The 25,070-nt window shown below is 42.5% G+C and overlaps 1 protein-coding gene across 5 annotated transcripts in view; it reads left to right on the top strand.

Annotated features, from left to right (window-relative positions):
• The window catches only part of drosha (drosha ribonuclease III), a 143,242-nt gene that overhangs the window by 56,878 nt on the left and 61,294 nt on the right, over positions 1 to 25,070 (top strand). For all 5 annotated transcript variants that reach the window (XM_063483680.1, XM_063483679.1, XM_063483681.1 and 2 more), the window contains 5 exons: positions 9,783 to 9,921; positions 10,024 to 10,084; positions 10,367 to 10,426; positions 15,878 to 15,977; positions 19,295 to 19,397. In XM_063483680.1, the coding sequence (XP_063339750.1) occupies positions 9,783 to 9,921; positions 10,024 to 10,084; positions 10,367 to 10,426; positions 15,878 to 15,977; positions 19,295 to 19,397 (463 nt within the window). The remainder of the gene's footprint in view (positions 1 to 9,782; positions 9,922 to 10,023; positions 10,085 to 10,366; positions 10,427 to 15,877; positions 15,978 to 19,294; positions 19,398 to 25,070) is intronic.

Below are 25,070 nucleotides of genomic sequence, written 5' to 3' on the forward strand. Positions count from 1 at the left end.
AAAAAAAAAACTGGCTGTAAACGTGTTTATTTCTGCTATGAAGCTGGGTACGTTGGGACACCGTGAGTCGATTGCGATTGACTCACTTTGAGCGAAAAACTATAGCCAGTTGGCTTCATTTTTCAGCCGCTTAATCTGAACCAGTACCTAAAGCTATAGTTTTATATTTCTAGTTTGTCTGATTTGACTGATTGATACAACTACCACAACACGAGACAGATATATTGTACGAATGATTCATCTTGAAGACTACTGCGCCTGCCTGATGTTTACATTCTTCGATTCGCTGTGATGGAGAGCACCGCTTGCAGTGCAAAGGTGGTTTGCAATGGATATAGTTTGCATTATGTATTAGTGAAGAGACTGAAAGAACTGTTAACTCTTAAACTTGCCTAATATTGTCCACTCTCCTCTCATAAAGTTGTCTGAGAAAATACAAGGAGCCCAAGTGGATCTCTTACAGTTCTTGCAGTCTCCATGTGGTGTGCCCCGCTGTGGTTCATCAGAACTGCTTGTTGGAAGGCTCGCTCTGGAAACCTCCTCCTCCCACACATGCCGGGGGTTAAATTGGAGAAGGGTTGTATCGAACCATTTCTGTACCTTTCTAACAATCCATCCGATATTCACTCCCACTCCATTCTGTGATTGGCCAGCTGTATGGAGGCGAGGAAGATGCCAGCGTTGGAGTTCTCACTCAGCAGGATGAAAACGGGGGTAACACCAACAACCAGATTGGAATTAATTGAATCAAACTTATTAGTTACTTAACAAACAGATTTAAATACAACACCAATTGAAGGCTAAGTCCTCTAAGAGCCACGGGGTCTGTGGGAGCTTCCAAATCAAAGAAATCAATAAAACCTAAGCTGTTTCAACATGCGTCTGTCTTTGTAATCCCTTGCAAAAATAACGAATCAAACATAACTCTGTTTGTTCAAGCCTGATCCTACTTTTTTAGAAATTAATGAGCTTCTACTTAGTGTGCGAACTTGTTCAGAGACAAAATCTTTATAGATTAAACCCTCATGGCATGTTGGTAAAAGACTGTATTACTACTGTGATGCAGTGCAGTTAGTCAAGTCTAATTTACAACGAGCCCAGAATGCTTCAGTCACATTGTTGAGTGGGACAAAAATCACATGACTCCAATGTAATTCCTGGGCATCACAGAACCCAGTATACGGTGACACTGTTTTTGTTTAAGGCCTCAAGTGGCTTTGCTCCTGCATAAGTGATAGATATGCTGCATCCATATTCTCCTTCATGATCCTTAAGGTCTGCGTCTCTTTCTCTCCCACCACAACCGAAGCTTTTACAAAAAGGGACGGCTTTCCTTTTTGCCGCCATTGCACCATAACTCTGAAATAACCTTCCGGGCGATCTCAGACATGGATCAAGTGTGACTGTTTTTAAGTGTTAGTGAAGGCACACCTTTTCCATGAAGCATTCAGCAGCCGCTGATGGGAAACACTGGATGGAGAATGGTTTGATGTGATTGTGTGTAGGAGGAGGGAAAACTATGAAACGTGTGTTCCTCTCGCTTGTTGATATTTCCACAACAAATGTGCCTATTTTATAATATTCATCTGTGCCTCCTAAAAGATTATTTCCACACAAGAGTTAACCTTTTCTCACCAATATTTCCATAAGAAATGAATGAAAGGCGATTCACTAAGTGTTTCATTATGTGAAGGACATGATAACGAGAGCAGTTATATTCTCAAAGAACTGAAATCCAAGCTGTCATCATGTGGCTAAACGGCCATCATTCAGAACAGACCTCCAGTATTCTCTTCTTTTGTTCTTCACAAATATCCAAAGCATACAACCAAAGCTGTTGCCTCGTTATGGCTGTCAAATCTTTAAAACGCCACAAACTGGATTATGTATTAAGTATTTCTGATGGACAGAATCTCTTTGCTCAGGCTTTGACTTGTGTCGTGAAGATCCATCAACGTAATGGTAACTCTCTGTTTTATATCCTCAACCCCTGTTTTTTCTTTAACCTTTGAAGCCTGATTTTTAGCCATGCACTATTTTAAATAAAGCTGTACAGAGTAATTACATCATTGTGTTTGCCAAGCAGGCAGATCGGCCCATCGGTTTTCCCTGCACGCGGGTGCACGAGCAGCACCCTTTCCAGTCAGGTCCTCGGCTCTCAGCTGAGCGATGATGTTTATTTCCGTTTAGCCAAAGGCGGTCGAGCAGCAGCCGAGGCAACGATCGCTAAATCCGAATCACTCCAATACTTAACGCAGTCATTATCTTGACAGGAACAGTTGCAGACGTCAATCCTGTCCACAGAGTCACTGCTGTTGGTTGTTGTTCTTAGCAGTGAGGGATCTGCAGTGTTTACAGAGTTACTCGTGTATTTTGTTTCATACTTTTTTTCTTTAGAGGGCCCAGCACCGTAGTTCAGGCTGTGTAGTAGGCAGTCATTGACTTGTGTTTGACATCACACAATGGGGGAGGTGAGATTGGATGTAGACGTGGTGGGTTGTTTTTACTTATATTTTTATTTTTTTTTTATCAAAGTGTCAACGCGGTGCTGAGAATTGCTTGATTTCTGTTTGTGTCATGTCAAATAACTGACTTTTTTTTTTTTTTTTTTACCCACCTCCCTCAAAATGCTGTTACTCTTAACCAGAGAAGAAAAAAATAACAGATGCTGTTGAATTTGTCGTTTCTGTGTTCAGGGCTACAAAGCTGAAGGCCTCTTGAGCAACTATAAATATTGAAACCTCTCTGTTAACGTTTTACATATATATCTCATTGGAGCTTGAAATTGATTTGAAGTTGGCTGAAAGGAGACAAGCATTTTGAAAAGCAAGCCCAGGGGAAAGAGTAGTTGGAGTCTTTTTATTTTTTCTCTCTCTTCTTTTTTTTTTCTGGGCTGAGATTAACATTCTCCTAATGTAAGATTGATAAAGGCTTGACATATCCTACTGAGCCCTATCTTTTTCCTTTTTCTTCCCTCAGCGAGTTTGAGATGTTCAGCTGCGGCAGTCTTTCTAGGCACAGCGGTTTTTGTCCTTTTTTCAAACAAAGCTGAATGTCGACTAATGCGTTTCCTTCAGGGTTGCTTTACTTTAAATTCCCACTTTTGGCTCTCTTTACAGGTTTGAAAGTTTTAGTCATTAATTTTCATGCAAACAACTTTCTCTGTGAGAAAGAAGAGGAATCCTTTTTCTCTCTTAGCAGCTCACCTAAGTAGAGCTACCTCCCCTCTTTTTCCTTCATCCAGCATTATTAGGCTGCTTTTCTGGTGTTACAGTTGGTAATTAGTCAATTAGTCAGTCTAAGTCCAGGATGGTAAATGGAAATCAGACTCTGTGGAGATTTTACACCAGGCCTCGGGAGGTTTTGGTCATGTTGTTGATGTCTAAATGCTGTCAGTTTGGCTTTTGTTGCTCACTGTGCACTGCACTTGCCCTTTGTAAAAGCGTATTTGTGGTATTGCGTTGTTGTCTGCAAAGAATTTATAAATACTAAAGAGAGAGTCTAGAATAAATGGAGTCCTGTGGAGCTCTAGCCCAGAAATGTTGAACCATCTTCCTCAATTTTCATTATGTTTTTTAACAGAAATGGTCCAGAAAAAAGATACAGTTCAATGTTTTATTATTTTGAGAACTCTTGATTGCAGTACAATAGTTTTCACAGCACCCCGGGCCACTTTATGGTGTGCACCGTTTGGATTTCATGCATTTGGAGCCATCCAGTAGAGGTGATAGATGGCCAAAACCAGCTGCTTCTTTTCTGGGGAATACAAATTCCCCTGGATTTTAGCTGTCATAAAAAATCTGCCAAATCAAGCATGTGGAGCTGTGGCGGCACCTTGTGAATAAGGAAGAAACCAAAAGTAGCTTTATTGAAATTGTTCATTTCATGTTGTATATAAATGAAATTGAATTTTTTTTTTTTTTTTTTGTGGAAACAACAATTATTTATTTATTTTATTTAGAACTAACTTGATTCATTGTCTTCTAGATAAATGGGAGCCCTTTAGGATACAGTAGGATTTTATCCATATTTCCAGTGAACTGGAAACATCATTCTACTTTAGTAGAAGCCTAAAACAGGAATGGCAGTTGATCTCATCTATGACTTTGATGTCTGTCTTTTTAAATCTGTGGTTACAAACAAAGTGGAAAAGACACATAAGACAGTAAAAAGCAAAGAAGGACACAAGAAGCACTTACGAATGGCAGCTTTTGTTAGTGTTTGTACATTGTAGCTCTTGAATACTACTACTTCTTTCTTTCTCCTGAGCAGGCAGAGTGTATATAAAAAAAATTGAGGTCTTAACAGTAGAAATTTGACAACTTTGGAGAACCTCTTACATGGGCTGTTCCACAACGCAAGCCACATTATTTACCAGCTCAAATATAATGCTCCAAACTTGCATACAAATGGTATAGTTCATTAACTTGAGATGACTGAGTTGAGGCCTAGCAGACAGTTGCTGGCTGCATCTGCCAAGGTCAGTCCATCTGGGAGTCAAATTGGCCATTTCCCTAACCTTTAAGTCCTCCTAAAATCCAAATGGATGAGTTTAAAAAAAAAAAAAAAAAAAAAAACTTGACCCATTTGTGAAGTTTGTGAAACTGACTGACTTCTTTAAGCTTTGTTCAAGACTTCTCACCTACTTCATAAACCAGGGGTAGGCAACCTTTCTGATGATGAGTGCCATCTAAAATTTCCTCAGAAGTCAATGTGCCATATGATTGCATTAGCAATAAATTTAATAACGCTCTATATGAACAGTTACACACTATATAGAACAACTTTATAGAATTACAGTGGCTTGCAAAAGTATTCGGCCCCCTTGAACTTTTCCACATTTTGTCACATTACAGCCACAAACATGAATCAATTTGATTGGAATTCCACGTGAAAGACCAATACAAAGTGGTGTACACGTGAGAAGTGGAATGAAAATCATACATGATTCCAAACATTTTTTACAAATAAATAACTGAAAAGTGGGGTGTGCGTAATTATTCAGCCTCCTGAGTCAATACTTTGTAGAACCACCTTTTGCTGCAATTACAGCTGCCAGTCTTTTAGGGTATGTCTCTACCAGCTTTGCACATCTACAGACTGAAATCCTTGCCCATTCTTCTTTGCAAAACAGCTCCAGCTCAGTCAGATTAGATGGACAGCGTTTGTGAACAGCAGTTTTCAGATCTTGCCACAGATTCTCGATTGGATTTAGATCTGGGCTTTGACTGGGCCATTCTAACACATGGATATGTTTTGTTTTAAACCATTCCATTGTTGCCCTGGCTTTATGTTTAGGGTCGTCGTCCTGCTGGAAGGTGAACCTCCGCCCCAGTCTCAAGTCTTTTGCAGACTCCAAGAGGTTTTCTTCCAAGATTGCCCTGTATTTGGCTCCATCCATCTTCCCATCAACTCTGACCAGCTTCCCTGTCCCTGCTGAAGAGAAGCACCCCCAGAGCATGATGCTGCCACCACCATATTTGACAGTGGGGATGGTGTGTTCAGAGTGATGTGCAGTGTTAGTTTTCTGCCACACTTAGCGTTTTGCATTTTGGCCAAAAAGTTCCATTTTGGTCTCATCTGACCAGAGCACCTTCTTCCACATGTTTGCTGTGTCTCCCACATGGCTTGTGGCAAACTGCAAACGGGACCTCTTATGGTTTTCTGTTAACAATGGCTTTCTTCTTGGCGCTCTTCCAATAAAGGCCAACTTTGTGCAGTGCACCACTAATAGTTGTCCTATGGACAGATTCCCCCACCTGAGCTGTAGATCTCTGCAGCTCGTCCAGAGTCACCATGGGCCTCTTGGCTGCATTTCTGATCAGCGCTCTCCTTGTTCGGCCTGTGAGTTTAGGTGGATGGCCTTGTCTTGGTAGGTTTACAGTTGTGCCATACTCCTTCCATTTCTGAATGATCGCTTGAACAGTGCTCCGTGGGATGTTCTGCAATGTTCTGAAGACAGTTAAACTTGTCAGGTAGTGATGTCCAGCAGGTGAAAATGCAAGCTTCATGAACACGCACAGCTGTGGATTCCAGCTGCGTTCGTAGTTCTGCAAACTTTGACCCCCACAGAGTCGAGCTTTTCAGTTCAATCAGCTGCATTTCGATGTCCTCTGTGTCCAGCCAGTTAATGCGAGACAAACCCAGCTGCTCATTAAAGCTTTCTGGTTTGATCAGAAAAGAAAACATTGGTCCATAAACCTGAAAGTCCAGAAAACGCATTGTGAGTTCTGTCTCAAGTCTACGGATGTATCCGTTTATTTCAGTGGTGCTGATGCTGCGCTGAGTGAACAGCTCCTGAAGCATTTGATTGTGGAAATTTTAGCAACATCCCTCTCACCGGTAGGGTAGGCTAAGTTATTTTTAGCCAATTACAAGTTGAATCTGGTAGTTTGGGTTGTTAGCTAAGATACCGTCATTAAGAAGTGGCACAAATAATGTGTCTATGTGAGCTAATTTGCAATGTGCACCTCTGGCCCGGCCATTTATTTTTTTTTTTAATGCACCTTCTCAGATTAATTCACTGTGTGTCGTGCCATCAGTTAACCCTTCGCTGTGGCATGCGTGCCCAGGGTTGCCGACCCCTGTCATAAACCATACAGCTGTTATGCCAGACGATATGATTAATAGAGATCCTGTAAAGTTGGACTTTTTAACTTGGGAGTCTTTTGGGATTGACTGACTTTTGGAACCAACCTCAAGAGGCCACTAGAGGAACTGCAGCTTTTGGCGGTTCTACACTGACCTGGAGGTTGCCAATTGTTTTTCCCGTATTCCTTTATTCTGCTCCCAAGTGGCAGCTCAGATGTCAACATATATAGTCACTAATGCAAAATAGGAACAAATGTATTAACAATGCAAGTAGCATCGCTGAAAAAAAGTCTCATGACCTAAGCAGCCCAAACACTCGAGCAATGCATATACCAGGAACTTAAAGCCTCATTGGCGTTGTCCTGCATTTGACTACAACTGGAATATTTTGTAAAAGTTAGGTAAATTAAACTCCTTGGAAAATTAGTGGCTTTTATTTTAATGTTTGGCGCTGTGAAAAAGAGTCATGAAAAACATTTGATGTACCGTTTGTGTGTGTTTTGCTTTGTTTTTTTAAATAGATTTTAACTTTCTTAAATAATCAAGTTGGAATGAAATGAGAAGAAACGTGCAATTTGCTCAGATTCATTTGAAAGCCGCCCAAGTATTCTGATCCAAAACTACTTTGCAGAATTGCTGTTTTTCTCTGTCTCACTTTGGTGACGAGCCAAAAGGTGACCTCACACTTGTTGTCTTGGTAATGTTACTGTGATCCATTTGCTGTATTTGGCAAATGGCCTTAGCTTTATTCACCATTTTGCCATCTGGGACACTGAATCAAAGACGCTTTCAGATGGAGTTGTTTGGAGCTCATGGTTTCCTCCATTTTGTTAAAGGACAGGATAATAGCCTGAAGGGGAGGATGAGGATTAAGTGAATGGCTCTGACCTGTTGCATCAACCATTATAATCACAATACTGAATAAAAGCAATGGTCCAACTATGGAGTTTTTTTGCGTTGCGGTGTTTGAGTCTTTTAGAGTATATTGCCTTAATTCTTTCAGTCCTTATCTTCTTTTTTTTTTTACCAAGAGTTGATAAGCTATCTGTCAAAATATTTAATTAAAATCCAAATCCCTCTAACTTCATTGATGCTATTAGCAATAAGTGGATGTTTGCCACTGGATGCAGATGAATACTGTAATCGGTGCACACTCACAACTCAAGTATGGTGCGCCTCTTGGGTAGTCCTTATTTTAGGTCTTTAATTGGCTGAAGAGGCCAATTCTGGAACCGTTAACGTTCTCGCAGTGTGGGCATTGATGCGAGGTGCTCGAATAGGGGACTCTCTCCTTTCTTTGCTGGTGCTTGCCTCTGGCAGCTTGTCTGAGATCCTCTTCATGGAGTGTGGCTCCCTCATTTAAACTGTTTTTCCATGCGATTGCGTATTGAGCACGGTCTTCCTAGTTAGATCTGTTTATTTGGAAGTTTGATCTTGATTTTGGCCTTGATGTGTTTTTACGGCCTGCTGGTGTCTGCTGGCCGGGTAATATTTTAAGCAGGAAAAAACAAACAACACCTCGTTCTCTATTATTTGATTGATTGAAACTATATGTACTTGAATGATTACTGCATATAAGTTGTAGCCACACAAGGGCTTGTGTTTAAACAGCCAGCATGGGTCAGTGCTTCAACGCTTTCCACTGTAGCGTTTGGCCTTTCAGAAATTACTACCTTAGTCGGCAGGAATGCAGACTCCATCTCATATATATAGGTGACCTTCCTGGTTGCAAAGAAAGCTGTTTTTACGCATGCACTGCAGCCTAAACTGTTCTAGACCACACAGGACTCAAAAGATCAGACATTAAATGGCCTTTAACGAGCAGCTCCCTCGTGCAAAGTCTGTGATGCCTGATAGCGTGCATGTGAGGATTGCTTAGGTAACAGTCTGGTGATATATCACAGCCAGTGAATGGACATCACATGTTCTGTCTGTCTGCTCTATACAGTCAAAACCACTGCTTACATCAAACAAATATGTTTCAAATTGCTACTACCGTACTTAGACTTGCTATTTTAACACAGACAGCTGTAGACCCCAGGTCAGCAGTCATTCCTGTTATTCTCCTTTGAAGTCTGCCTGATGGGCGCAGCGTAGTTGGTGTATTGTAATGTAAAGTCTCTGTGGACGAGTCTGCCAGTCACAAAAAAACGGCAGAGCCTCACGCTTGCTGTCTGATGATGAAATTTATGTCACTTGGACCCTAGCAGACTCAGAGACGAGGGAATTGTAAAGCGGCTATTATATTCAAGTTGTGGACACAGACAGCTGGAGACACCACGGATGAGTAGTCAGTCACGTTACTCTTTGTTAAAGTCTTTGATAAGTCAGACTAAAAGGTGCCTGCGTAGGTCCTGCGTTGTAGGCTGGCACCTCTGCAGATAAATCTGTGCAATCATTAAAAACCAGCAGGCTTGTCGATGCCCGCTCAGAGCCTTGCGATCGTTGTCTGGTGACGAAATTCATGTCACTTGCACCCAAGCACACTCACAGATGCCAAACTGTAACATGCTTCTAAGAGCATTCACGCGGTCGGGTACAACTTCATGAAGTGCTCTACGAGTACTGCATGGATTACTTGTGACAGTCAAAATGCAGAGTGTGGAAAACTGCACGTTTCTCGACTTCACTAGTTGCAATTTTAGTTCTGAAATGGAGAGACTGCTCAACACTTGTATTTTGTATTAAATAATGATCATCACCCTATGAGACCATTGAAATAGGTATCATCATGCTGCAAGCTCAAAATGTTTGCGAAACATGGAGAACTTTTTCAAATCAGTTCAATTCAACAGACAATCACATGACACCATGCCGCCAAATAAGCACTTGGCATTAGTGGGAAGGAAAAACTCCCCTTTTACAGAAAGAAACCTCTGGCAGACGTTTCTTAGGAAGGGGCATTCATGTATTGGGACCAGTTGGAGAGGGTGGGAAACAGGACAAATAATAAACACCCTGGAACTCTGCAGAACTGCACAAGGATCTAATGATATGCATAATTGTCCAAATTGAGGCGCACTACAGGTATTTTTTTATCCAAAATGGAGGACCTCCTGACACAAACTACGTAGAAGGATTTCAGATAACATCCCAGTCAGATTTTCAAAGTGTGACAGCAACTTCCTGTGGTATAAAAAATGTTCAAAATATCCCCGTTTGTTAATCAACGAACGTTTGCTCTCTTTCAGCTGGCCTTAACTCACCCCAGCCATCACCTCAACTTTGGCATGAATCCCGACCACGCCCGCAACTCGCTGTCCAACTGCGGCATCCGCCAGCCCAAATATGGCGACAGGAAGGTCCACCACATGTACATGAGGAAAAAAGGTCTTTATCTCAAATGTTTTCCTACTGTAAAAATGACCAGTTGTTTTTATCAGGCAACTCTAACCCTACCATCCCGGGGATTTTTAAAAATATTTTCCCCAGGAATCAACACATTGATTAACATCATGTCTCGTCTGGGACAGGATGACCCCTCCCCTTCCAGGTAGGCTGCCTGCGGGCACATATCTGTTCATGCTATCACTGACCACAGGAGCAATCAAAGGGACGATTCTTGTGATTAATATACCCGGCAGGCCTGCTGACAAGAAAATTAACTTTAACTGTGAAAGCAAGGGATTTAGCAGGTGAGCAGGTGTGTGTGTGTGTGTGTGTGTGTGTGTGTGTGAGAGAGTGTGCGTGCATGTGTGAGAAGCCCATCTCTCTTGCTACCTCTTCTAATGTCCTAACATCTCTGCCTTTCCTTTCGTCTCCTCCCCATCTCTAGGATCAATCACAACGAGAGACTGGAGTTCCTCGGTGATGCTGTTGTCGAGTTCCTCACCAGGTGAGAAAGCGCTCGCGAGCCTCTGATAGACACCTGCGCTAATTGAAGCCGACGAGAACACTATCGGCCTTTGTCTCTTTTTTCCTTTCTCACCTTCTCACTCCATTTCTCCCTCTTTCTCGTTGTCTACATCTATCCTCGTCTGTCACAGCCACGCTCTTCTCCATACTTTCAACTCATTCAAGACAGTGATTTACTGGTAATTGGAACTGGGATGTAAACCCCACCCCTCCCACCACCTCCTCCTCCTCTTTACCTCTCACGCCGCCCTCAACCTATTTTAACAGGCTGAAATTCTCCATGACAACTTGCAATTAGCTGTCTGGAATTGCTGTCTGGAATGCTGACTGTGTTATTGACTGCCAGGTGAGTGCGGGCGCTGCTGTCCGGCACTTACCTAAGCAAAGCACACACTGCTCATTATATATATAGCTACTACTAATCTCATACATTACTTAGCCCACCTACCTCCTCACTGTTCTACCACTTCCTCCTCCTCTGAGAGGAAACATGTGAGAAAAGTGCAGAGATTATCAGTAGCTATAGCTTTTGGACACTGGCACTTTTTTTGTGTGTGTTTTGGCAATTTGCCTCTCCACACCGCCGCAGTGTTTGAAATCAAACAATCAAGATGTGATTGAAGTGCAGACTTTAAACTTTGATTCAAGGGGTTCATTAACAGTTTAGGAAGTACACCCATTTTTATACATAGTTCTCTGCTTTCAGAGGCTCAGAAGTTATTGGACATAATTGAAAAACATTCCTTTGTTATTTCATGACAGATTAAACAGACAAAAGTTCTGGTGTCAATTCCAGGTGTGGTCCAAACGGACGTCAGAGCGAGGGAGGGAGGACATCATTATGGTGGGTGGGCGGGCTGTCGGAGAGGTAATAAAAACTTGAGGAGCGACCAAATCAACAATGAGGTCTGAAATGTGGAATGAAACACAGCTTTGAGAAAATTCTCAAGGAGGCAGGCGTATTCGTGTCAAGGTCTACAATCAAGAGATGCCTCCATGCATAGAGATACAAAGGGTTTACAGCATGGCATGAACCACTGGCTGCACTCAAGAAACTGTTCTGAAAAAAGCTGTTTGGACAGAGGAGACTTGTAATTAACTTGTACCGGAGTGAGGAGGATGATTTGAAGGCCTATCACAGTTTTATGGCATGGGCATGTGGTGCGAGGGGTGCGAGTGGAACTAGTGCTAGTGGGATAAATGATGACCCAGAGTGTACTTATCCTTATATTAATGATAGTATAAATTATGTCAACTTGCCTAATTACTATTGAATCTCTGAAAATTGGGAACTATGTATAAAAAAAGGCTATAGCGTATTTTTCGGACCATAAGGCGCAGCGGATTATAAGGCGCATTAAACGAAACAAAACAGTCAGATAAGTCAAACTTTACTCTTCTCATTCTTCTTGCTTCCTCCACTTCCGTACCATTGATTCATTAATGTTGAATTCTCTGGCAGCTGCTATATTGCCATGTTGTTGCAGTATATTAATGACTAACCTCGTATTGTGGATGGATTATCTCAGTTGTTCTCCTGACTGAAGTTTGGTCCGTTTACAGCATCCTGCCATGCGATTGCATTTGTCCATAACCATCGGGAACCCTCACGTTAACTTTTATCGAGTGGAAAAAAGTTAGCCTTCATCCTCCAGCTTCACTGTTTATGTTATGCTAACAAAGCTGTGTCACTAGCGATCACGTAGCACATCACGGGTAATCACGTAGTCCAACTTCAGTAACCCTACAAAAGTCACTGCTATTTAGTTTTTTGTCTTCATTTAAGTTGGAAGTGATAGCAGAGCTGTACGTTTTATTTTTTTCAGAAATCTCTCAGTCAGAACATGCTATATCATGTTTAGGTAACTAGCGAAACTAGCGAGCTAACTTCCTGCTAACTTCTAACTCTGTTAAGTTTAATAAATTCTGTTTTAAAGGATGCCTGGATGTTAAACATAATTTTTACTCCTGGTAAAGGAGCAACGCTGATCATTTTATTAAGGATGAAAGAATTTAAACAGTTTTTAACTCTCAGTGATGCCGCAGTGTTCGTTTGACTTTGGGACATGAAGAGGACGGAATTTGGGACCCTGATTACTCGGTGAGGCTCCTGACTATGGCAGCCCTAATGCTCCGACAATCCATCAAGCGGTGCGGCTTCGTAGCTTACCAAAGTCGTACTAAAACATTTTTGACAGATTTTTGAGTGTCGTGAAATTGGTTCGAGGTCAGTAAGCACAACCAGAATTCATATGCATAATGCGCACCGGATTATAAGGCGCACTGTCGATTTTTGAGAAAATTGAAGGATTTTAAGTGCGCCTTATAGTGCAGAAAATACGGTAATTAATAAACAGTTAATGAGGTACTTTTGTAAAAACCCTTGAATGACAGGCCGAAAGTCTTCACTTCAATCACATTTCGATCATTTGACTTAAAATCCATCACAGTGAAGTCCGGATACCTGTGCTACTAACTGTACTTTCCCACTGTTCCACCACATCCTCCTCCCCGTCTCCCAGCATAAATGCGGTAACATATAAGAAAAGGGCTTTTCTCTTTCCGCGAGGTGTACCCTTCACACGCATACATGCACATAGAAAAGGGAGAATAGATTTTTATCAGATTTCCATTTGCCCACCAGCATAACTTCTCCTACCAGAATTTCATTTGTAAGCCTCAATGCTAACACTTCCATAACATCCAGGAACAGGATTAAACCTTAATAGGAGCTGACACTGGGTTACAAAGGATACCGCTTCAGCTCCTTATGCACCAGGAACTGTGTTACAAAGAAGGTGGTTAGCCTCTGTTTCTCTTGGTATCTCCGGGCATGTTTTGCCACTTTCTCTCCTTCTCACCCCCCTCCTCTTCTTCTGCCTTCCTTCTTTGATTGTTAGCGTCTGACGAGACATGCTTGGCCTACGCTCTGGCCCTCTGAATTATTTATCAGCCTCTTGTCCAGTTAAATGGGTACAGCAGATCCGGCCAACTGCCTCGTGCACCTCCAGCATGCACTGCCCTTGGAGGCTATCTGCGTCTCTGCTGTCCAGCCAACAGAATATTTTGCACATTTGAATAGCTCCAAACGCTGGGTGGGAGTTAGTGTTGAGTAGAGGGGAGCAGCGAGATTATTTTTTTACAAGGGTCAGCAGATGATGTAAAGAAAATAAGGCCACGTGCAATATTTGTAAGTAAATATTTCATCAGAAGGACTTTTTTTAAGTCCAGGTGTTTAAATTATAAAAAATTATTAAAGATAAATGTTTGGAAAGTCATGTTTGGAGTTGTGTTAAGAAAAACCGAGGCACGGGTGGACGCATTGATTTGGTTTCTTTATTTTTGGCCCAGAAAGTACAGCAGAACACGTAAAGAAAAGCACACGAGGAACAGACTGCAGATGAGCTTCACAGTTGGTGTCTGGAAAGTGCCACAGTTGGTGGAGGCTATTAATAAGCAGAGATATAAATACAGTGTGTTTTCCTACCTGAAAATTGCTGTGGAGTCCACTCAGTCGGTTTGTGTGACTGACACTTTGGCTAGCAAACCAAGAGTCTCTGGTCTCATTATTTTCCATTACACTAAGTGGGTTTTATTAATTCCAAGTGTTTTGTTTCCACACTAAGATCACAATACCCTGACAAATGGACCTCTCGTGAATTTGGAAAAACAGAACGCCACCTGCTTTCCTCTCTTTGCATTGATTAGAAATGACTGAATTAAATTGCCTGTTTTAATTCAAATGAAATCAAATGACACGCCACAGTTAGGGAGACGCCGGACCGTAATGAAAATGGAACCTGCTAGCGCGGAACCCAGCTGTGGAACCACTCAAGCGTCCGCCGCCATTTTCTGGGTTCCAGCGCAGACCTGGAAAGGCTGGATATCTCGGGAAAATTAATTAGGTGGTCTTGAAGAGTTTTGAAAATGCAGGATGAGGCAGCATGAAATGGCATTAAACTTTTTGGACAGACCAGGGCTGTCAGACTCTCTTTAGTTCATGGGCCAAGAACAGCCCAATTTGATCTCAAGTCCTATATAACAAGCTAAAAAAAATCTACTACTTTAGTCTGAAAAAGTATAAGTACATCCCGAAAATGTCACATTTATCAAACCCTTCATTTACAAAATAATGGATGAACTTCCTGAGATATTTTATGGGGGGAAAAAAAGGCAATTCAGTCAGCCTGCTGTCATCAGTCAAAGAAATGTGTTGGCACAGCTCCTTCACTTAACCACTTCACTTTGGGGTGGTGTGTCAAGCCATGCATATTTCTTTGTCAGTAACAAATATGCAAAACTGGTGATGATTCAGACGTTTGGCTCAGAAAAGAATCGGCAAGAAAGAAAAGGAAGAAAATCCAAAAACATGACATTTAAAGGGAATTAGACATACCAGACTATACCAGTTTGGCCAGTTGAAAATATAGGTTGTTGTATTTTGTCATTATGTCATCGTTTATTCCACTTTTCCTCACCAAACCTTCTTTCTAATGTAGACCTAATGAGATAACTAACAAACACTAGCCACTACAAGCTGTAAATGTCATGTCATTTGCCAACAGGCAGTTATTTCTGTGTCCACCCTTATATGTACCGATTCTCGTCCATGTTCATGAAATGAAAATTTTCCACTTTGAGATAGGAGGAGTTGATGGTGGAGTCATTTCACTGCTCACACCAGTTTGAGTCATACGCAGATTTTCACACATCATTTGTATCATTTTTAAATATTCATTCAACATATGGCGCTCGGTTGAGCTCGGGCATTAACAATGACTTGGTGAGGTTGAGGCGTTAGAAACCTCTGAGTTAGGTCCGGGAAAAGATCACAGTTTAGTCTTGCCATGTCTTTTAAAGCTTTTTCTTTTCTTTATCGTTATAAATAAAAGAAATAAAAAATAATTCCTACCTAAGCATATCACAAATATTACAAACTTGTGCTTTCGCTCACACAGAAAAAATTGGCAATTGGTGTCAGTGGGGAAAAAAATAGATTGCTCTTTTGTGACTATTTCACATTTTGCTATGAGACTGGACTGAATAATAGAGCCAGCGAACACCGGTATTTGGCCCATGTAACAGTGAATCCTTAAAAGACACCACGTTAACGCGGTTTTCTGGTATTTTTAGCAACTCGCAACTCAAGCTAGAGTCCAAAACGATGCCCAGTTTTCACATTTGCAAAGCCATCTTTGGTGGGCTGCTTTTGGCATGTAGATTGTATGTTTGTCATCCTTATTTTGGACAGTTATTGGCTTATTTTTCTTCATCGCAGATTCTCGTGTCTGTTGGGCTGAGCAATAACTTTTATTCGATTATACTGGTCATATTTTTCTATCCTTTAACATGTGCGGATGAATAATTCTGATTTGAAATATCATAAAAAGGCTAACTTGAACTGTTTTGTGTTTGATTTCTCTCTCCACAGTGTTCACCTGTACTACCTTTTTCCCAGTTTAGAGGAGGGTGGCCTGGCCACCTACAGAACGGCCATCGTACAGAACCAGCATTTGGCCATGCTAGCCAAGGTAAACCTCCCCCACCTCCTCCAACTCATTACCTTCCTCTGCAGGTCAAAGTGGTGTAAGGTGTCAGATCTGGCAGGAGAACATGTTGGAGACAGTCTTATTGTTTTCTGTCTTGCTGTTATGACTTTGCTCCTTTCTAAGCAGGCACTGGGGAAAAGAGTAATTTTGTCTTGGTGCCATTACTACCCCGTTTTTGCCCCCTCAGGTTTGTAATTGGAGTTAAAAGGTTGTTGTTTTGGAGGACTAGACGAGTGCGGCTGGGGTCCCTATGGGCCCCTGGAGGTCTTCCTGAAACACTCTCCAGTTCCTGTTATCGCTAGGCCCCCTTGCTTCCCTCCTTCTCTCTCTTGCTGGCAGCGTCGTAGAGCCAAGCTGTACTCACTGGCACGTTTGTAAAGAACACAACAATAATCGTCCCGTGATGTGGAGAAAGCAATTAAAAACTTCAATCTTTCATGTTGCTCCCTGCTGAATACAAAGATGCAGCCGCCCGAATCTGCATTAGTGCTGTGTAGCAGTTTGGCTTGTTTCAATTTGCCGCTCGCGGTAAAGTGAGTGTGATACAGTGTTCAACGTTGCCAAGTTGTTTACCAGGCTCCTCCAAAGCCGTCTGCTCAAGAACACTCGCAATTATCTTTCAAAAAATATCTTGAGCGAGCAACGCACAATCCGCCACTTCACTTGGAAGGCTTAAAAGTCAGAACGGGTTCCCTCTGAGTTGGAGTATTTATGAATTGTGATTTAATTTGTGTGTGCAATCACCGGGGGTGGGATACCACCAACAGTTATCAGCCGTAATTAAATAGCACCCTGACTGTTTTTTGTTGTCTGTAGTGCGCTGCCAGAAGAGTCAAGTTGGGCTACTTTCGACTTGGTTCATAGAAATAGTTTGCAGAAAGTTTGCCTGACCCACAGTCTCACACATCACAGCACTGAATTGCAACCTATGCAGATTATTATCTGCGATGTGCTTTGTTGTTAGACCGGAAACTCTGTTTGATGTTTATTAGTACACATTTGAAGTTTTACAACTTTACGGGCCTGCATCAGTGATGTAAGCATGGATCGCTTTAATCAACCAAACCCTTAACTGCGATTTTAACAGTAACTGCATTTAGTTAGAAATTACTGCATGCAGTCACCCGTTAGTGAAGTTCTGAGTTTTTGCTTTTAGCATATTTTTTACTACCAACCAAAAGAAAACAGATGTGAACATTTAAGAAAACACAACAGAGTGCGGATATTATCAGGTAAATGCTAGCAAACTTGGTTATCAAGCTGCAAACAGACTGTCCCGGGTTTGTCACATACACGGAGATATCTGCTAATTAGTACCAGGTGAAAAAGCGATAAATCGCCAACTAAAATTGGAGCACAGAATTCCTGGAAGATAATTAACAGCACTTCAACCATCGCTCTCTGTTTGATAACCGCTTTAAAGGCCATTAACACCAAACAGTGATCCAGTGGCTCAGACCAGTGACTTAAATTAACTAAGGTTAAGCCTTACCTGTGGTAGCATCTGCATGCCAAGGAAAGTGACCGCCGCTGTAATTTTAAACTTTTATAGCTCATCCAAATGGATGAGTTGTAATGCTTTGTAATGCTATAAAGTTAGACCTTTTAACATGGTGTCTATGGGGACTGATCGCTTTTGAAGCCTCAAGAGGACATTAGAGGAACTGTATTGTTTTGCACTTCCACATTTGATGAAAATATACATTTTTAAATTGTTTTGATTATTTGTTAATTATACAACACTAAAAAACTTGACTTTACTGATACTTCTTGGTTATTGTGGGTAAAAACTGGATATTAATTGGCTTGAGAAGCTCATATCTTGAACATGTTGGGGGTCTGTGGAGTTTGTGGAGCCGCAAGTGGCTCCAAAGTAAGGTTTTTGACAGTTCCACATTGGCTTGAGTGTAGCCATGCTCATGTCTTTTGATAAGTGTAGCTTTAAGATGATCTTGATGATCTAAGATGATTAAGCCAAAGAACCACTTATGCCAATGTGAGGCCTCAGTCTGTCCATCCATGACTCCCAGGAAACGCTACTGTGATAGCTGAAGTTTGGTAGTAAAAACTCCATTCACACTGTAACCGTCCAGCAGACTTGGTACGTGCTAGTACATTTTCATTAGTTTAAGCAGTACAGCCAACCAGAGACCAGAAAACATATCACTTTGTTTTTGCACTTCATACATTGAGCTTATTTAGACTTCTGCAGGGAATCTACGTCCTGACTCAGAAACGCCTCTTAACATTACCCCTCACCCTTCCACGCCATTCAAATTCTTGCGGGGTACATTAACTCAACGTGTATTTATATTTCTCGGCAGGTGCACGTCAGGTTACACCGTAGGGTTTTAAAGGAGTGTTTGGTTACACCGTACAACATCGATGTCCCACTGAAGCATAATTCAGGCACTACAGTGACCTGTAAACTGGATGGATCAGGAGCCAGTTGAGCAACTATTTAATTTATGTTCTGTTATCTTTTATTTATTTATTTTTTAACTGCTCTTATAAGTGCATACAAGTGTGGTCTCATAACTAAGAAATCTGACCTCAAACTTGTTACATGAAACTACTTGTTGCTGTTTTCTTGTTGCTTATTGGGGTAAAAAGCACAACTTCAGCTCACTTTTGGAGCCTCCAAAGGCCGTTGGAGAAACTGCAGCTTTTGGCGTTTCCTCATTGGTGACTTGACTGTATTTACCTTGCATGCACTAATATCCTATTAAAAATTAGGACATGGACATATGTTCCAGGGAGAGTTTTATAAATCCCAGTGACATGTTTAAAGTCAGTACGATGATTCTGAGCATCAATTCTTTATATGAATGGAAGCTGCTGCTCAAAGGCCATTTCTCTGTGGTACAATTTTGCTGTACTGATGTATGCTTTTGTAAAGAAAGTAGCGCCTAGTAAAAGAACTACTTTTCAGAGTGAATGAAGGTCACCACAGTGCGATTTCACGTTTTATCTTGGGATTATCTAGCGTTCGTGTGAGCGTGCGTCTGCCTGTATGCACACGTGTGAACATTCTCCTCCTGTGCCGGCTTAGTGCTTCATGCCACAGCTGGACAGCACATGAGCACATCTGTCAGTGCCATGAAGTAGAACCTTTTCCAGCAAGGGCATGCAATCTTTTTCATTTCCCATGAGTTTTTGGACTCTTACATAAAAGCCTGTGAAAGTGCGGAATACAAAAAAAAGAAACAAAGAAACGAAACAGGTCATCATTTTTTATGTGGTTATTAGTGAGGTGCTGTTGACAGCGAGCTAACGTGAATGCATTTGTTCATTTGCAGAAACTGGAGCTGGATCGCTTCATGCTCTACGCTCACGGACCGGATCTGTGCCGGGAGTCGGACTTGCGGCACGCCATGGCCAACTGCTTTGAGGCTCTGATGGGTGAGATTCCCCTGAGATCAAGAGAGAAGCAGGGATGATGGTCGGGCAGGAGAACAAAACAGAGGAATGCATTTCGAGTCAACTAAATATGTAAATCTATTCCTAAAAGGGTAGATTTCCATATACTGAAAACAAATACTTTCTCTCCGCTTGTGTAAACACAACACACGCATTAGTAGGGGGATTTAATAGTCGAGTTTTAGTGGACTTTGCATCAGCGCATACTGAAAACGCTTTAATGCATAAATGTGTTTAATTCAAATGCTTTGAATGAAACTGAACCTTTTCATAATAATGTATTTCCTTTTTTGTTTTTTGTGCGTGTTAAACGGTATAAATAGCTGCAGTGGATCTCCCATTAGGCTCTGGAAACATTACGCAGCTTTTATTGATCTCTGGAGATGCGGTTTGACCTCTGGCTGGACATGCTATCCCCAGAGAGCGGCTCTCCTTCGCCCGCACCAAACACATACACAAGCTCGCTATTCGTCTCTCCAGCTGCTCCTGTTATAGGGTTTGTGCAGTGATTAGGACCCTGTGCTGGAAACCACACACATATAATAAAATATCTCTTGGTGGGGACCCATCTCCCTCTCTCTCTCTTCATCCTACCCCATGGGCAGCGCTAAGCTAAGCCTCACTCCTGGAGAGCTGCAGAGTCGGCAGCTTTCCCCATCTTATCACCATCTTGATTGAACCAGTTCAGCCATCTCTGCGCTCCCCTGATGATAGATACAGAAAGTGGGTGACTTTAAAGAGATCTTCTTCGCCTCCCTCCCTCCCTCTCACGGAAAACAGGAGAGCGGCGTGGGGAAAGTGCTGACTAGCGCCGCGGCCTCTTCGCTGGCCCCGCAGCCCCGTGCTTGTAACGGCTTCATTATCGGCAGAGACAAAGTCATAATCTATTCTGTCCCGTGGCTGTCGCCGCCTCATCGCCGCGCACATCCGAGCAAGGCAGCAGGGCCGCGACAGTGGATGCCTCTCTTCTCTCTCAGCCTCTCCCCCCGCCTTCTGTCCTCCAGTTTCATCTTTAGAAAAGTGATGAATAAACAGGGTTCGTGCTATAAAGGAACCGGTGAGAAAACTTGCTGTCAGAGAGCACCCTGTGGTGATGGGTTTTTGGGTTGCTAACTCAAAAATATCGCCCACCCCTCTCTCGTCTTCCCGCTCACCGCAGACACACTCGCTGAGGGGCGCAACATGCAGACGTACGCAAAAAACCCCACAAAAACGAGCCTTTCAAAGTCGCTTGCATCGAGAATGCCGTCTGATGTTGCTCCTCTTCTTTCACCGAGGCTTTTGTCATCTTCATTTCAGGTTTTGTTTTTTTTTAACTCAAACGCTCCTTTAAGACCTTGTTGTCGAGCCGTCGATCTGTCTCCACCCTCCCCCGTCTCTGACTTAGTCTTTATATCCTTTTGCGTTTCTCCATCTTTCTCTGCCCCCCCCTCTGTGATCTAGAGTTTGGGTGTTATTAGGTGAAAGATGTGCCACGAAGATGATGAGTCATGCTGTCACTCTGTCATCTCCCCCTCTCCTCCTCTTCCTCCTCCTCTTCCATCCTCACCCTGCAGCCCCACAGCACTCTCTCTCCCCCTCTCCCTCACTGAACAGAGCACTTCTTTCTCCTTACAAGACAAACTCGGTTCGCTCGCACGTGCCGTAGGATGGTACGAGGGGCACGCGAGCACTGTCATTTCATCCTTGCGCACGCCGCTCCCTCTGACAGAGACGTCAAACCACCACTTTCGCAAAAGCAGCAGGCGCCACATCAACAGACGTGCACTTGCAGATGTGTCGCTGCCTTGATGTCTGAAGTTGCCATAATTTTTTTTTGATTTTTCTTTTTTCCCTCCCTCTTTTTAACATTTTTTTCTTTCCCCTTCGGCGCGCTCATGCGTCGAATTCAAATGGGCCTCTTTCCACGCACGCTCCTTTTGAAAGCTCTGATGGAATATGACATGCTCATAATATTTCCAGGGCCCTGGCAGATAGCTTTAACGGCTTACTATGCATGTTTTCTGACCTTTGTTTTATTTGTTTCTCTGCCACAGTGACCATTGAACCTGGGCTGTGTTGGAAATGGCAGATAATCTCCTGCTTTGCATGGGCAAAGCTTTCTCTCCGCGGAGCTGAGAATGTGTCTATCTCCTAACCCTGAGGCAGGGCCATTCTCTTGCTCGAGACAGAGAGAGAAAGGGAAGGGAGAGAGCTGGAGAGAGGACGAATGGAGGGAGAGCAGTGGAGGAATGGAAAGCAAAGGCATCTGCAATGCAAATAGGTGCCCTGCAACCCTGAATAATTCAAAGTGTTGAATGGAAATCTTGCTTTTCTGATCCCCCGTCATTAACTTCTGCCGGAGTGGGCCATTCTCATTTGGGCTCTTTTGGCCTGCGCACCTCCCATTCTGTACAACGTCCCCCCCACCACCACCCCCAATCGCTCGCTCTCACCCTCTCCTTCAGTACTTTTGCTCTTGCCCACTTTACCTCTTCGTCTTTAGAAACCACTTTCTCCCACTGCTTATTCATAGAAGCTCTGCACGCCTGTTGCCCTCCCGTTTCCCTCTCAGGTCCTCTTCGCTGATAAGCCTCGCCGCTTCCTTCCTACCAAACTGTTTGAAAAGAATTGCGAGAAGAAGAAAAGAGGCCCCACTCTGTTTTATGGCCCTAATTTCCTTGTACAGTTGATCTGTGGATTATACGCTGCCAGCAGCCATGGGGGATACAGATGGTGAACCTTTGTGAGGCCCCCTCTCTAAGCTCTTCCTATTAAAAGAACGCAGAGAAAGGATTATCTCTCACTTGCTGAATATCAGATTCATACACAATGCGCCCGGTGTATTCATTGAGTGAGAACTGCTCCTTTTGTTAATTGCCGCGATGGTAGCAGCGGTGGAGTTGGTTTCATGTGCGCCCTCTTTTGTCTCTCCATCTCACCCCTCGCTCCGAGCCTCATTTTTGAAACTGATGTTATAATGCACTTCGACTGCTTTTGTCACCGCCGCGCTGAAAAATTCTATTTTTATGTTTTGCTTTTGTTTATTTTTTTGCCTTTAATGTGTTGCTTTCCCTGTCCGTCTGCTGCTTCATCCCCCATTGAGCTGAGAGGGAGCTTAATATATTATTTGATGGATTAGAGCCTGAGCGTTTTTGAATAATTCATTCTAGGTTATTAATGTGTCTGTCAGCCGCTGGTGTTTCATATGCCCCTGACTCTGGGTTTTTATTGGTCACTGAAAGCCCACAGACATTGGAATTCCATTCCTAAACATAACGCTGTACAGTCAGCACGGCTGTCTGAATTAGACTTGTGACAATGTGGAGATTCATTAGACGCTGGCCTTCTCTGGCCATGACTGATATCCTCTGCACAGCACTGGATTAAAACTTGGTACATGAAGTAAAGGGCAAGAAAAAAAAAACATTTTTGGTCCTTTTTAATAAAAAAAGAAAGACAATGATTATAAAATATGATCTTTTTTAATTTAAAGTATCATAGTCGGTACATCAGGTATCAGGACAAAGATAGTTATAAAACCCCCCTTAGTGAACCTCCAGCAGACTTGGCCTAAGTTCATCGTGGCCCTGCATGTCGTGGGACCGTCCTGTTTGGCATTCCTCTGCATGGAGGTTGGGGATGGTGCCTCTGGACTGGCAAAATGGGTGTTGATCCCCCCATTTTCAGACGCAAGACTGGAAGGTGTGCTTCAATTTCAGAGGGATTATACTCTATGCCAGGATGCCGGTGAGGGGAATGCCTCAAATTCAGGAGGCTCAGTCGTCTTCATCCTGGTTGTTGAAGACTGGAGTGTTTTTTATTCTCGCAGATATACTTTGGGGTGCGTAGGAGTTTGGCCTTTCAGTCTTTAGTAGTCTCTCAGTGCTATGGGGGCTTGTTCCTGATGGAAATAGGATTTTGGCCTTTGCCACCAATTCTGTTTTTATTTACTTTGTTTATTTGGCAGTTTTTAGTGTATATTTAATATTGATTTAGTGACAACACTTAGTTTATATTTTGTATATCCTATACAGGACTTTGGCCAACTGAGGTTACAGGAGACTTTGACTTGACTTGACTTTTATGGACAGTATTTCTTGGCAGAGCCAAGGGGTGAAAGGTTTCCTGTTTGGTGGTCTTGGGATCATGCCTGTGCTTTTCACTGATGATGTAGTCGTTATTGTTATTGCTGCATTGAGAGGCGACCTCCAGCTCGCACTGAGGCAATTTACAGCTGAGTGCAAAGCTACTGGGATGAGAATTCACACTGGGTGAGGTCATGGTTCTCACCCAGAAAAGATTTGATTGCCTTCTCTGGGCTGGGGAGGAGTTACTGGTCCAAGTGGAGGAGTTCAAGTATCCCGTATCAAGGTTCATGAGTGGGGAAAGAGTGGAGTTGGAGAATGCCAGGGGGATTGGTGCTGCAGACGCCGTAGCGGTCTGTAGTGTTAAAAAGGGAGCTGAGCGTGAAGGTGAAACTGTTGATTTACTGGTCGATCTACTTTCCTAGCCTCACCTATGGCCATAAGCTGTGGCTAGTAACTGAAAGAATGAGATCACAGATTCAAGCAGCGGAAATGAGCTTCCTCCCAAAGGTGTCTGTAGCTTTTCCTCAGATAGGATAAAGAGGTTGGTCATTCGTGAGGGCCTCCGAGTAGAGATGCCACTCCTCTGGAAAAGAGTGAGTTTAGATGGCGCATGACTTGGATGCTTCCTGGACTCCTCGAAGGTGAGGTGTTTCAGGCATGTTCAACCAGGAAAACACTCTGGGGCATATCCAGGACATGCTGGAGAGATAATGCATGTTGGCTGGCTTGTAAATGCCTTCTTCTCCTGGTTGAGCTTGTGGTTGGAGTCTCATAGAAGAAGAATAGATTTGAATGTATTTTTCTTTTTTATATATTATTCAACTTTTATTACATCTTTTGTTCACTTTTATTTTGAAAGCACATTTCTTAAAATATACATTCAGAAATTTTACTATAAAAATAATATTTCAGTATGTTCAGATTTTTTTTGTTCAGAATATTTCAATTTATTTATATATTTATTTATTTTTTTAACTTCTGTGGGTAGTGTTGTGCAGATTGCATCATAAAATGCAATACAGCGAGTTCCATTTTTGGGTCTGGTTCATGTTTGGGCACTGCCAACATTAATTAAAACAGGCTAACAAATCAAGACAAAGGCTATAAAGAGCAATAAATAAGTTATGTAGTCATTTGTCAACATAGCAAATAGGTGATCCAGCTTAGGGAAAAAGCAGTTTTAGTGAACTGAACTTTGAGGTCTTAAATAGTGAGTCATTTCTCAGGTTGGTTATCTGAAATTGAAGGCTTAAACTCGATACATTTAACAAGGGATTTGGAAGAAAATAACACTTTCATATTCTATTCAGATTCATGTAAAATGCTGCTGAACTTCGGTCTTGAGTCTCTGTTATTATTATTGTGAAATTAAGTGAATCATAATGTCCTTTGGGCATGCTCGCTGTGATTTTCGGTGCTATTGTGAGATGTTTTATAGTTGTAGACCTCGTGCATTCCCAGGCAGAATTGACAACTGAGTGTTGAATGTACTGGAGCCCGGAGACTGCAGAGTGATTTGGCCAGGGCATGATGTTACTGCAAGATGAGCTGTGGAGAGATGCTAGCATTTAATTGCCAGTCGAGC

Source organism: Pelmatolapia mariae, linkage group LG9, assembly GCF_036321145.2.
Source record: "Pelmatolapia mariae isolate MD_Pm_ZW linkage group LG9, Pm_UMD_F_2, whole genome shotgun sequence".
In the NCBI taxonomy this organism is placed as follows: domain Eukaryota; kingdom Metazoa; phylum Chordata; class Actinopteri; order Cichliformes; family Cichlidae; genus Pelmatolapia; species Pelmatolapia mariae.